The following is a 14,539-nucleotide window of genomic DNA, read 5'->3' as shown; positions in this document are numbered from 1 at the left end:
TAAACGGTTGCTTTAAGAAGATGTAAGAAAGCCTATGTCTAAGAAGATATAGAGTAAAAACTAATTTAGGAGAGTTTTTTTTGTTGGGAAGTGTGAAAATTTAAAAGGTGCTTGAATGAATGGTTTTCAATTTTCAGCATCTTGGTGATCTATGAGATAATTTGACTTGTTTTTAGGACAATCTAGAATGTTCTTGAGGATTCTGAAAAATTCTAGAAGATTTCCATTAGATATTCTACTGATGAATATTTCAGAAGATTTTGAGATCTGCTGCATTATTCCAAAAACTGCTTCTGAAAGGCTATTGAGAAGTTACTTGAAAATTTTTCTCGTGCTTCTGAAAGCCTCAGAGCTAATAAAAATAGATATTGTAATTTTATTAATTTCAGCTTTTAAGCCTTAAAAGATTAGTTATTATGTACGGATGCGGAACGCTGTCTGGAGATCAATCAGAATGCGTATGTCACCTTTTCGCTTGGAATCACAGCTCGCTATTATTGATGTGACGCATTTTGGTTGTCTCCGAACTACGTTTGGCCTCCTCACAGAATAATTTCTCCTTAAAATGCGCTAAAACTAGGTTAACATTTGGTTTCTCTCTCCTTATGACAGGCTTTCATCATAGCTAATTATTAGTTAATATAATTAATATCTAATTATTCTAATGAATCCATACATTAATTAAGGAGTTGGATGAAGACATTTTGAATTAAATTTGATTATACTGTTTACATATATTTATTTATTTTAAGATATTTAGTATTCAAAATAATCGATTATTTATATATTTCATTTATTTTAAAATAAATTTGAAAATTCTAAAATTTAGACTAAATAAATTTTAATAAGAATATTATGATCCATTTTTTATTCATTTACTTTTAGTCCATTAACTAATTAATATCAATTCTAAGTCTGAACTTTTTTCTCCTCTTAATAGTTTTTAAAAGGGGTTCCAAACGGGTTAACCCTTCAATCTGAAATTGTTTCTATTTAACTTAATTGATATATATATATATGAGGTATTCACTCATTGACAGCTCCGAAAAAGTGTTTGGCGTTGCGGCTTATCATCGGTTGATCTAGAAGAGGCATCCATCCTAGAAACCACCTGTCCACACTTGATTGGACAATGAGGTTTCTGGGGTGAGTGCCTCTTCTAGGTTAGCGGAGGATTAGTCACGCCGCCTAGTGCCTTTTCGGGGGTGACAGTGGATACCCCATTGTCAAAAAAAAAAAAAAAATTCAAGTTTCAATAGATTATATAGTTATTACCTAGAAAATTACCTACTAATAAAGTCACGTGCATACCTCATTCTTTAATTTTATACTTATTTATCCTTATATTTATAACATTTTAAATTATATTTATTCGTTATACAAATAAACATAACAAATTTAGATATTAGATTTATAATTTTATAAAAATTCAATTTGATTATATAAATAATTAAAAAAAATAAAACAGCCTACAGACCGACAGTCAGCTACTAAGCTTAGTTCCTCACTCACAGGCTCGCAGCTCTCCGCGTTCCTCCTTTCTTTCATCCTCTCCTCATCTGAATCTATAACGAAGCCAAACAGTCGCCGGCGGCGATTGGTGACCGGCGACACTCTTCTAGTAACTGCTGTTGAGGCCGCCGGTGATGGGATCAGTTTCCCTTAAGATTGGTGACGGCACCGCCCGCTTCCGGCGCGCCACCTTGTGCTCATCTGCTCTCCACCTCGTCATGCTCGTCTCTGTTCTCACTACCAACCTCTTCGCCCTGTACGCCTTCACCTATGCACCAAAACCCTCAGCCTACGCTATTTTCCACAGCGTTAGGAATCTCTCCGTGATCTCCGAGCACGTAGCTGCCATTCTACGCGAGATCGATTCCTCCGAGCGCCGTCTACACCAGATCGAGCGCGAAATCTCGGGATACGATACCCTTGATCCCTCCCTTCCCGCCTTACCCCCCGAGCTAAAGCTTTTTCTCACTCGCCATCCTCTCCCACTCGGCCCTGATTCCCGCTCCAAGATTACTGAAATGGTCTCTTCGGTTGCACACTCCTGCGCTCGATCGTCCGATATCCTTTCCCAGTTCATGTCCTACAAGCCCAACGTTCTTTGCCCTACCGCTGATTCTCATCTTCCCCAGAAGCTTATCTCCCGCGGCTGTGAGCCCCTTCCTCGCCGCCGCTGCCTATCCCGCACCAAGTCCCGCCAGCTCCTTCCCTTGCCCAAGTCGCTCTGGAATACCCCTTCATCTACCGGCGCTGCAGTCGTAGACAAGCAAATGTGGGTCAAGTCCCGAGGAAAAAATGATTTCCTGATCGACGAAGTATTGGCTTTGGGTGGCGGAGGCATCAGAATCGGCTTCGACATCGCTGGTAGAGCTGGGAATTTCGCAGCCAGGATGGCGGAGAGGAACGTCACTATAATAACCTCGACTCTGGACGCCGAAGGGCCTGTTGGTGAGTTTGTGGCTGCTAGGGGACTCTTCCCTCTTCAATTATCTCCGGCCAACAGATTTCCATTCTATGATTCGATTTTTGATCTGGTACACACAATGAATGGATTGGACGAGGGTGGCGTGTCCGGCATGGGGCAGGGGCAAGCGGAGGCGCTAGAGTTCTTGATGTTTGATATAGACAGGATCTTGAGGGCCGGGGGTTTGTTCTGGCTAGATAATTATGTTTGTGTTAATGATGAGAGGAAGAGGATGGTGACAAGGATCATCGAGAGGTTTGAGTACAAGAAGCTGAAGTGGGTGGTGGGTGAGAAGGCCGATTCCAAGAAGACTCTGGTCTACTTGTCGGCAGTGTTACAGAAACCAGCTCGGGGATGAATGCCAAGTATGATTCCTAAGCCATTGCACCTTTTTATTTATATTTTGATTTCTGAAGAAGCACTTGTGATTTATGTGCTAATGCTTTCTTGGTGGAAATCTGATGCAACATTCTATTTTCATCAACCGTGTGGGAAATAAGGGTAAATCGTTGATTGTGTTTATTTTGTACCATTAGGTAGACTAATTGTAGAATATATTATCTTCTGGGAAATTTTCATGTTGTGGTTTCATACAATATTGTTGTACCATCTTAACTTTCCAAAGGAAGGAAGAACACAAATATTTAATGAAAACTGCAATCTTTTGAATATTTATCATTTTGTTGTTTCTCTGTGCTTTTTCTATATAGATTCTTAAATTTGCTAGTTTAAATGAATTTCTCAGACATAAAAAAAATATAAGCAGATTGCTGAATCCTTTTAAGTTTGATTTGGAAAGGAGATGCTGTTTTTTCTTAACCTGTATTCATTATGGCATTGATCATCATCATAAATAGTGTTAGGCCAAACATTTGGGTTAACCATTATACAATCTTGCATTATATTTGGTTAAATGCACTACTGAACAAAATGCTTTAATGTTCGTGTCAGAATATAAATGCTAGCTCACTAATGGTAGTTGTACACTAGCTAATGTATTTTAGCATTTGTGAAGATAATAGAAAGTGTAATAGCAATGACAGCTGTTGATGCATATTGCTTTAGTATGTCTATGTATGGCTGTATACTGTTATTATAATATAAATAAATAGACATTGAGTACTTGCCAATCCCTTGGGATCTGTCTTATCAGTTGCTAATGCAAGCATTAGCTTCTCAAAGTGTGACTGTAATGAAAAAGATGCCATCGTTAATTTAAAGAAAAAATTGTCAAAAAGGTTCTTGGATTATTTGTATGACATCATTATTGTCCCTTGACTATAAATGTATTCAAATTAATCCTTGACTCCTCTAATATGATTCGAAATAGTCCCTCTGTTGGGTTATTTTGGATCATATTTGAGGAGTTAAGAAACTATTTTGGATCATATTTAAGGAGTAGAGAGATTAAATTGAACACGTTAAATAGTGTGGGACTAAAATTGTAAAACCTCTTAGTAAAAAAAAAAAACTGCTAAACTCTTAAAAATTGAGGCGTATTTTAGCATCTTTTGGTGTAATGGTTGGAGTTTCATTAGAAACTCTAAAGTTAAATGTGCTCGTATATGAGCACTCTTGGGATGAGCGACCTACTGAGAAATTATATCAATAAGACAAAATCATGAAGCTGCTAAGCTAAAGCTGATAATACTTATATAATTTTTATAAAATGATATCAGAGCAATTCACCAGCTAGAATATGAGAACTAAGTGCCATACAGGATAATGTGCTATGCTATGGGGGCCACTTCTTGAACCCTATATGAGATAAAGTGTCATATGGTAGGAGTAGTCACCTGAATTTGGAGGGACCACCTCTAGAATCCTATATGCCTGATGAATGATTCTGAGATAAATATATTGATGATGACGTCAGTTACTTAAGTGGGGAGATGTGAAACTTCTCAAGTAAAAAAGCTAAACTCTTAAATATTGATTTGCCTTTTTTGTGTAATAATTAGAAAGTCTACAGTTAAGCGTGCTAGTATAGGAGCACTCTTGGGATGAGTGATTTATTGAGAAGTTATACTAATAAGACAAAACCATGAGGCTATTAGGCTAAAATGGACAATATCTCGATAGTTCAGAGCTTTAGCTATTATAAAAATGGTCATATATAAATAGTTTGGAGATTATTTTAACATTTTTCTCTTAATTAAAATTATTGAATTTGAAACTCACTTAAATTAGCTGAAATGAAAAATATTTTAAAGAATCTCGAGTAAATTTTAGCCCTCGACCCAAACGGTCTGCTTCATTTTCCGCTTTGCTCTTCTCTCACGACTCGCAACTTACGACCTCGAGCATGACATTCGTTTTCCCTTTCACTCCTCTCTCGCCCACAAATGGAGACCGACGGTGGCAGATATTTATGTCTTCTAAGCTTTATAGACCATGCTATTTGCATTCTTAATTTTGATATTACAGCTTCTCTTGGCTCCGGTAATGAGACAACAAACAAAACTATTTTAATTTAGACCCCCCTTGAATAAAATTTCTAGCTTCGCCACTGTTGAAAAGAATACTAAGAAGGACACATTTTAAAAACATAATCCTTATGTCTTTTTATTATTAGAATAAAAACTGACAAAAAAATTTTAAAACTAAGTATAGTCGTTGGCTTTGCCAGCGGCTGGTATTGATGTGGCTGGCCACATTAGTCGACATTTAAAAAAAATTATTTTTCTTTGATTTATTTTGGAAGACACAAATTTAAGTTAATTCTAAATATATATTATTTTTGTGCTTTATAATTTTCTTTTAATTAGGATTTGTCATTATAGATGGTTTCATAAGCTTGTCATGTCTCTTGAAATGATAGTTCAGTATAAAAATGGCCACTTTGTGTTGCTATGAGTTGACTTTCTTGGTTAGCATACTTAATCAAAGGTCTCTTTTTCAGTTGAAGTTTTAGCTTGGTGTTATACTTCCATCGACAAATATTTTTTGCAGTTTTTTTGGCTTCATGTTTAAAGTTTTAGCTTGCTGTTATACTTCCATTGACAAACATCGTGAACCTGTTATTTTTATTTGAGTTTGGATGGTGGTTTTCTTTGTTATCATATTTATTACTAGGGCTGGAAATGAACCAAGCTGAGCAGGTGCTTGATCATATTTGAGCTAGTTTATTATCAACTTTTTTCAAGCTTGTTTAGAGCTTTTCTATTTGTTTTCATTTAAAATGATAGAGGATCATGTTTGGTTTGTGTTTTGTTCATATTTGATTCATTGTATACTTATCAAATTTTAATTAAATGCGTTTTATCCAACCTACTAACAAATAATTATTTAAAGCCTATTTGCGAACATATTTAGTTTGCATATGGGAAATGTTTCTCTGTATTTGGTTGAATGCAGCAAAACATTTCCCGTTTTCGCCAAATACTTGTTTTCGATTCTCATATTGATGTGAATATTCGATGAATAATCGATTGTATTTGATCATATTTGAATAATTTTATTGCTTATTTTCTCCTTTTTCCGGCATTGGTGATTGAGTTCGTTCTAATCAGCCAAAATTTTCAGAAAGTTCCGACATTGACAAGTGGAGGAATAAATTGATGCAAAAGTTTCTGTATATGCATGTGCGTACTGTTTGCTATTATTCCCTCCGATGCAATAAATACTTTTGGCAAATGCAAACACATCACTCATTCACACGATTGGCAGAGTTTAGTTGGAGGATTATTTTTTGAATTCTGATTCAGTAATTTCAAGTTACAAAATACATGTTGGAATTTTAAAATTTTGTTATTTCTTTTAGTTTCCTTTGTTTGTAATTTTAAGGATGCAGTAGAAAAGAGGTTACTTCACTTGAATGAATGGATAAGATCACAATGGAGGTTTATGAGAATGCCTAGATAGTAGATTTATAAAGAACAAATCAAAATATATCATGATCTTAAGTTAATTAAGAAAGAATTTGCACAAGGACGAGAGCTAATTTTATATAATTCGAGTTTGAAATTATTTCCTAAAAAGTTAATGTCTGGTTGGTTTGGTCTGTTCACTGTAATCAAAGTGTATCCTTATAGAGTTTTAGAGATAAAGGATAGAAACACTGTACAAACATTTAAATTTAATGGACAAAGATTTAAGCCTTTTTAAGAGATAACATAGACCACCTTAGGATATCCTTAATTTTACTCAACCAAAGTAAGAATTGGCATAGAGATCGTACCGGACGACCAGTTCAAAAAAAAAAGAAAAAGAAGGCCTAGTGTAGCTAAGGATGATAAACTAAGCATTGATTGGGAGGAACCCAGAATTGTGGTGTGTATGTTATGTGTAATTCCTATGAATTGTTGAGTTTGTTAAGTGTATGAATTTTTTGTATGTATTTGTATGTGTGAAGATGAGCCTTATCAAAACTAATTGCATAAAAAGTTTGCTTGCAGTGCCATAATGCCCATCATTTGGGCGCCGTGGCGCTTAACTATTTGTATGATGTTGGGTTTGCTCAGACCACCGCAATGCTAGACATTTTGAGCGCCTCAGTACTTTTTTCTCTGTCATTATCGGAATTGGTAAGTGCTGCATTGTTGAGCCTTTTAAGCACAACAACATTTTATTCTCTATCCTTATTGGGTGTGTTGAGTACCACAATAGTGAGCCTTTTGAGTGCTACACCGCTTTGCTGAAGTTTGGCCTGCTTTTAATGGGAAATTATTAGGTCCGGACACCGGACGTAGAGATAGGTCCGGACATCCACTAAAAATTTGACATGTGGAGTGCACTTTAATTGCACATTATTGTGCGTTTTACTTGTGCTTTACCTGCGCTTTAACTGCGTTTTTTTAGTTGCGCTTTTACAGTGCTTTAGTTGCCTTTTAGTTGCGCTTTTGATGCGCTTGACTTAAAGTCCCGCGGACACATTAAATATATTGAATATCCAGGTATCCACGCCAGTGTCAACATTTTATTGATGCCCGGATCTATCTCTACGTCCGGTGTCCGGACCTAATAATTTTCCGCTTTTAATACAATCAATTTTTTGTATGTATTTTAATAAAAAAAGAATAATCTTGAATGGCAGAGGCTTGTTGTTTAACTGAGGCAGTATTGACACTCGGTAATATAACATTGCAGCATTGTAACATCTATAAATAGGTGCTGTGGGTTTTGAATTCTTCATTGCACATTGAAAAACTCTCATATTCTTTGCTTTTTATGATTAAAGTTAAACTTTAAATTACAAAAGAAGGAAACTTAAAAAAAAAAAAAATCAAAATTCTAACCTGTAATGATATACTGATATTCATGACATCACATGCCATGAGGGCTCTCACCTAAGATTAAATCCTTTAGTTTGAGATCACTTTTTTTTTTAAATATATTTAGTTTGTGTTTTTTAGCTGCTTGTTACTTTGAAGATGCTTAAAAACAACTTTTAGGTATTTTTCATGGTAAAACATTTAAAAGAAGTAGGGACAAATTTGATGGGCTTGATATTCATAGAGATTCTTCACAAGGTAACGAATACTATTTTTTCTAGAAACTATTCTTAAGGTATCCTTCTATTTGTTGTTGTTGTTGTAGTATCCTTTTGTTTATTACACTGCACATTATCATACAAGTGTAATTGGTCAAAACTACCTCCATATTGATGAAGAAGCCGAATAATTTGTTGATCGGTCTCTCTTACCATTATTATCAAAATTTTCATATCGTACTGTTGACAACTTCACTTGCAAATAATCCCCACATCTACTCGTTTAGGTTTTGTTTGGAACGGCTTTCTTACCGTTTCTTAAAGCTAGTTTTTAGTTAAATTTTTTTAATTTTTTACTACAAAGCTGCTTTATAAAGCAGTAAAAAAACCGTTCCAAACGAAACCTTAATCCAATTCCAGACCTCCCAAAACCTCTGTTAAAGCAGCTGCACAGTTTGCTTAAAATCCCATTACAAAAATCTGGAAGTATCACTATCGTTATTGCCACTGTAGCTCCAATTCTCCTCTTCTCGCTGACCCCGAGTCAAAACTGCCGAGTGAATTTGTAAGATCTGAGTAACTATGTAGGAATCACTTGTATTATCTATTATGTTGAGGCTATAACATTTTATGTCAGAAGAAGTTTGAGCAGTTCCAGTCTTCTCTTCTTGTGATTCAGGATCTGGATGAATGGCCAAGTGGTCTTTTTCTTGATTAAGATCATAGAGCACATAACCCTTCTCTAAGCCTAGATTATGATTTTGTTACAAGATAGCCAAGCTAGGTTGAATATCATGGAGTGAGATCAAGATCTAGGGTTTCAATTGGTTTTACCTCCCTTGATCAGGGAGTGTTTGGAAGCTGAATCTTCCTTCGTCTCGCCTTGCTTGCGCTTTATTTTCTGTAGATCTTGGCTCATCGGGTTAAGAAAGAGATAACGTGTAGAGAATATGAAATGCTCGCGTTTATCGTTTCTTGTTTTTAGGGTCTTACTCTATGTTGATCATATGTGCTCTTTCTTTTTACTAATACACTTCTCGGCGCCCTCAATGCGATATGTCGTCGACCCAACTCTTGAGGGGTTTGGCACCGCCCTAAGTGCTAACCTTAGCTAAGAAAAGAAATGTAATGAAATAGATGTGCAATTAGTAAAACTATTTTCATCACACAAAAGACTATTGTAGAGTATAAAATGCTAATCCTTGCATTAAATTGTGTTATTAACAATGTAAGTACTTAAATTTGTATAAAATGCATAACCTAAAGATTAAAGCTTTAAAGTTTAGCACTTATGGCATGGTGCTTGCCTTGATAGTGCTTTAGTGATGGCGCTTCTTATGGAGTGATTGAGGTAATTATAAATTTATTTAGCCTCTCTTGGTCGCTTAGGAGTTAAGGAGAGTGCATTACTCATATTTAACTCTAGTATCTCGTTTACCCTTTATGTTGTTCTTGCATCTTCTTGTTGTTTCTTGTATGCTTAATTCTATAATCTATGACATACAGATACGGACACAAGATGCGTCAATTATTGAAAATATAGGACACGGACACAGGTTGTATACGATATTATAATTTTTATATTTTAGAATTTACTGTATAAAAATTGAATAGTATAATATTAAAAATGATTTAGAAATAATATGTCATTTAATAAGTGTTTAAAATGATTAATATTAGGATGTTGAGAGTCGAGCACTGATGCTGTGTATTAGGTATGGAGAGAGGAGACGATAATATTATCGAGAGTTAGACATTAATGTTATGTAGTAAGTATCAAACGTCAATTTCAAGATGGTGTCTATCATTGATATTGAGAGGGCGATGGTCGTCAATGTTAAGAAGATGTTGGATAAAGATGAACTGTCAAGTTCTGTGTGTAGAAATAGGTATGTCGAACATCAATGTCAAGACAGTGTCAAATTTTGATTTTGAGATGATTTTAAAATGTCAATATGTAACGATGTCAGACGTTGATGTTGAGATGACATCGAATATTGTTGTGAAATCAAAGTCACGACCCGTAAAAGAGAAATGAAAATGAGAATATTCAATGAATGAGGTATTGAGTGCGGACGATTGATTTGATGTTGTGCATATGAAATTTAGTTTTTATATTTTAAATAAATAAAATTTTTAAATACAAGAAATTGTATTTAAAAATATTATAAAATATTTAAGTGAGCGTGTTGGACACGGATGCCCAATTTTTTAATCGTACATGTTTTCGGCACATATGGCACATGTCGGAGGAGTGTCGGACGCTTGTCGCATCGGATATGTGTCAGACACTGCACCTTTCTTTGAATAGAAGTGTCATTGCATCATTGCCTATAATGTACCAACAACAATAATATCAAATTTTTATCCTACCATGTGGGTTTGGTTAAATGAATTATTTTTCTTTATTGTGTCATATTAAGAGCTAAATTCTCATTTAAATCTAATTAAAATGTCTTTTTTAATATTTTCTAATCAAATATTTTTAGGTGCACCTTTATCTTTCTTAATAATATGAACTTGCCCGAAGAGAACATGTCATAATATTAGCTATATTTTTGCTTTGCATTTGAAATTTTAGATATTAATATTATATTATGGAGCCTAATTTTTATCTTATAAATGAAATATGATATGCTAATATCAATTTTTGATATCCAATATTTGGTGGTGGTGGTTATTTCATCAAACATATTTTAAAAGATTAATTATATTTTTATTTATCATTGATTGCTTTATATTTTTTAGGATAATTACATAAATAATACTTAAATATTATTTATTTACCAAATTATCATCAATGTTTTTTTTTTGAACTAACAAATACGTATATTTAATAATCAAACAGTTGAAATTCATTTTGAATTTTGATATTTAAGTTTTAATTTTTAAAAAATTGAGGTTGGAGGAAGGCAATTTTGTAAATAGTGAAAATTTAGGTGTTATTTATATAATTACCCCATTTTTTTTAGTAAGAAGGGAGTGCCATCTTTATAATTGCATCTAAAATATTAATATTACAATTTCTTACAATTTAGCTATAGCAAAATTTATAATCAATCAACTTGAAAAAAAAAGAGAAATATATAATGAAGCTTTCTATTACATTAACTAATACATTCTCCTCCTCTCAATAAACTACCTAAACTATAGCTTATATTTGTTCATTTCTCTCCCTTACTCACCCTTATTGCTATAATATATTTGAAAAAAAAAAGATCAAAATATTTTGATCACGATTGATCTTGAACTTATTAGATATATTTTGAGATGAATGTAATACATAAAAAATTAATAGCAATTTATACGAAATTCATCTCAAAGTAAATCTAAAAGTTTTGAGATCTATCGTAATAAAAAAGGCATTGAACTCAAAGTAGCTGCATTTACTTATTTCTAATGTAGTTGAGCAAGTCACAATTCTTTGCCCGGACGTTATCTTCCGATGAACTCAAATTAGCCCTTAGTCGTCTCATCTCCACCACCTTCTTATGAGAATTAGAATGAATAGAAGGGACAAAACTTGGGCTCTCTGCGGGTCGGTATTCGGGGAAAAGTCGACCAGACTTGTATCGAACACCGCAAGCATTGCATAACGTCTTTGGTCCCATTGGCCCAGCCCGCCATTGTGGAGTTTTTCGACTCTCACAATGCATACACTTTCTCGCCATGTTAAAATCAACCACATTGCTCTTCCTTCTCTTTCCCATGGTTTCGGGCTCAGGTGCCCAACGGGTCAACGAGGGTGATATGGGATGGGTGACTTGCGCCCGTGGTCGCTTGGTTCGGGTCCGGGTCATGTGCGGATTCGGAGTAGAGGAAGTGGAGGCTATATTGGTCTCAAGAACAGAGATTGGACTTTGTAATCCAAATTCTATAGCATTGAAGAAGTTGAGTTCAGAGTCTTCTAAAAAGTTGGAGAGCCAATCTGAATTTATAATTTCAGCATCATTGCACTGCAACGGTCAAAAAATTGAATAAATCATCTGTTAGCATGAAACTTTCAGTAGTTATAAAATTAAAAAAAAATTTAGAAATGTAATAAAAATTTGCATTTCATCCAAAAAATTTAATTTTAAGCAGCTAATTAAAGCTAAAAATTACGCTATTTAGAAAAATCAGTGGTGATTAAAATCTTTAATTTTGTTGTTATTTATTAATCCTTTTTTTTAATTAAAAATTTAAATATCAGACATGAATTTGAAGAACTTACGCAGAATTTCAAATAATCAGCTTAAGTATTTACCATGCTTAGCGCATCATCTTCTGAGCTAATCTGCTCGTCGGTGATGGCAGCCGGACGGCCATGAATCCCTCCGGTGATCGCCGGAGCTTGCAGGGGAGCCACCGAACCTCCATTGCCACAACCATCCACCATTTCAAGCAAATCATCGTAGTTTTGGAAGTCAAGCAAGTCATCAATGGAATCAAAGGGGTCTTCACACCGCATCTTTGTAGCTGAAGAAATTAGAACAGAGATTTTGGAAATATTCAAATGAAGAAATGAATACAAATTCAAAATTAAAAAGTTTTAGAAGCTTCATTTCATTGCAATTAGAAATCTTTACGAATCTTAATCTCTATAAGCATTCACAAAATCTCTTAAAAATGGTGATTTTATTTCATACTGAGAACAAAATCTCAACTTTCATAAAAATTATAGTTTCTATCTTCAAACAACCAAATAAGACCTTTTTTTTTCATATATTTTAGCAGAAAAAAAAAAACTATGAGAAACTGATAAACACACCTAGAAATAGGAGAGAGAAAGGAGATAGAGAGAGAAAGAGAGCTAGAGAGTAGAGAGAGAGAGGGAGAGAGCTATAGAGAGAGAGAGAGCTATAGAGAGAGAGAGAGAGAGAGAGAGAGAGAGAGAGAGAGGTTGAGGAGGTGAGGTGAAGGGGAGAGGGCTTAAAATGGAGTGGGAGGAGAGGATAAAGGGGAAGAAAGAGGAAGTGGAAAAGAGGTGGAAAAAAAGAAAAGGTAAGGAAATAAGATGAACGTGAGGGAGGTGAAGGATAGGTGGAGAAGACCGAGAGTGCCATTAATAATTTAATACTTTATGAAACTAGTTTGAAGTATAAATTATACATATTTATTCTTATATATGACTATTATAAATATATATGGGATATTTTGAGAAATAAAAAGAAAAAAATAAATGATTTTGCACTGATTTGATTCAATTTTGAATGGCTCTAACTGGGTTGATTCGAGCCGAGTTGACTAAAGCTCAGGCGTGAAAATATATCAGCATAAAGGATAGTGGAATCACAAGAGATTGTTGGTTTCTTATTTATTAGGTTATAAGTTTTTGAGCTTTAAGGTCTATTTGGGATGGCTGCAACGTCTTATAAAGTTGATTGCAAAATTGCTGAAGGGAAAATAATATGACTGCTATGGTTGCTATTGTGGTTGTTATTTGAAAAACAAAACAATGAGAAAACTGTCCCAAATAGGCCCTTAGATATCAACGGTTATAAACCTATATTGTCACACACTAAGATTAAATTTGGAAGAATTGTCTATTTATCATTTTAATAATATAACAAAGCTTTCATAAATCTTTAATATAATGTAACATATCCAACGAATGCATCTAATAAATCTATACATCAAAATATTCCACTACATTCATTATCCCAAAATCAATATACAATAGCCTGGAAATCAGTACAATAAATACTCTATCTCAAACTCTTGGCTACAAAAGAACAAAAGAAAGTACAAACAAAATCAAAAGAAACTTATGGATCTTTGTCACTCACACCACCTGATCCTGACTTCTTCCTTGATTTGAAATCATTAAAATCTATATAATGACATAGTATTAATATTTCAAGAGTCAACCAGTATTAATTATATTATTGACAACTAACCTTTCTTACTTTTATTGTAATTGCCACATTAATTTATATGAAATGCAATATCTATAAAAATGCAATTAAATCATATATTAATATATAACTTTAGAAAATCATAACCCCTAATTTACCCGGTGAAATTCAATAATATTATAGTTAAAATATACGCGCAATTCATATCTATCATATGCAAAAACATTACGCGGTTAAAAACTCTATGAATCATGAGCAAATAAGTTTTTATCAATTTAGAAGTGAAGAAATATGTTAAACGCAAAATCATTGAAAATTAAAATAGGATTTGAATTATTACAATGATTAAGAGAAATCTTTGAATAAAATCAAATAATGAAAAAAGCCCTAAACAACCTTCTCTCTTCTCCCTATGCCTTCCTCTCCTTCTCCCCTCTTCCTTTCCAAGCAAGTCACGATAACGAGGGGCGAAATTGCTTCAGTGCTTTGATATTTTATAATTTAATATATATATAAAAAGTTATTTGTGGTCTAGCATCATAGTGCTGCATATCGATTCAGAGATACAGTAGAACATAGGCACCAACACCACAACTATAATTTCTTGCACTAGCCATTTTGTTGGTAAAACATTCTGATGAAAATTTTGATCAAGATCTCGCGCTAGGGTTTTTCCTTGCGGCTTTTCGCGTGGGATTTCTGGCGGCGGGTTCTCCCCGCCCCTCGGGGGGCTGCTGTCGTCGGAGTTCCGTTTGCTCTCAGGGAAGTTTTTTGTTCCCTACTTTTCTTTGTTTGGTG

At 34.3% G+C, this 14,539-nt stretch overlaps 2 protein-coding genes across 2 annotated transcripts; one reads left to right on the top strand and one right to left on the bottom strand.

Moving 5' to 3' along the window:
• Positions 1-1,477: 1,477 nt before the first annotated feature.
• On the top strand, positions 1,478-3,165 carry LOC110101660. Its single transcript, XM_020829652.2, has one exon. It carries the CDS (start codon positions 1,647-1,649, stop codon positions 2,829-2,831), a length of 1,185 nt encoding a protein of 394 aa, XP_020685311.1. The 5' UTR covers positions 1,478-1,646; the 3' UTR covers positions 2,832-3,165.
• Positions 3,166-11,005: 7,840 nt separating this feature from the next.
• Positions 11,006-12,361, bottom strand: LOC110101726 (GATA transcription factor 4). The gene is made up of 2 exons (XM_028696577.1): positions 12,151-12,361; positions 11,006-11,860 (listed from the first exon to the last, which is right to left on the bottom strand). The coding sequence occupies exons 1-2, from the start codon at positions 12,352-12,354 to the stop codon at positions 11,291-11,293; spliced, it is 774 nt and encodes a 257-aa protein (XP_028552410.1). The 5' UTR covers positions 12,355-12,361; the 3' UTR covers positions 11,006-11,290.
• Positions 12,362-14,539: the final 2,178 nt, after the last annotated feature.

Source organism: Dendrobium catenatum, unplaced genomic scaffold, assembly GCF_001605985.2.
Source record: "Dendrobium catenatum unplaced genomic scaffold, ASM160598v2 fragScaff_scaffold_772, whole genome shotgun sequence".
Lineage (NCBI taxonomy): Eukaryota > Viridiplantae > Streptophyta > Magnoliopsida > Asparagales > Orchidaceae > Dendrobium > Dendrobium catenatum.
The sequence above is the reverse complement of the archived record's forward strand: the minus strand, read 5'-3'. Positions and strand labels throughout refer to the sequence as shown.

Excerpts from the sequence above, each read along its gene's own strand:
- LOC110101660 (XM_020829652.2), top strand. The coding sequence starts at position 1,647 with ATGGGATCAGTTTCCCTTAAGATTGGTGACGGCACCGCCCGCTTCCGG.
- LOC110101726 (XM_028696577.1), bottom strand. The coding sequence starts at position 12,354 with ATGCGGTGTGAAGACCCCTTTGATTCCATTGATGACTTGCTTGACTTC. Across the intron at positions 11,861-12,150 it reads AAGATGATGCGCTAAGCATG|TGCAATGATGCTGAAATTAT; the intron begins GTAAATACTTAA and ends TGACCGTTGCAG.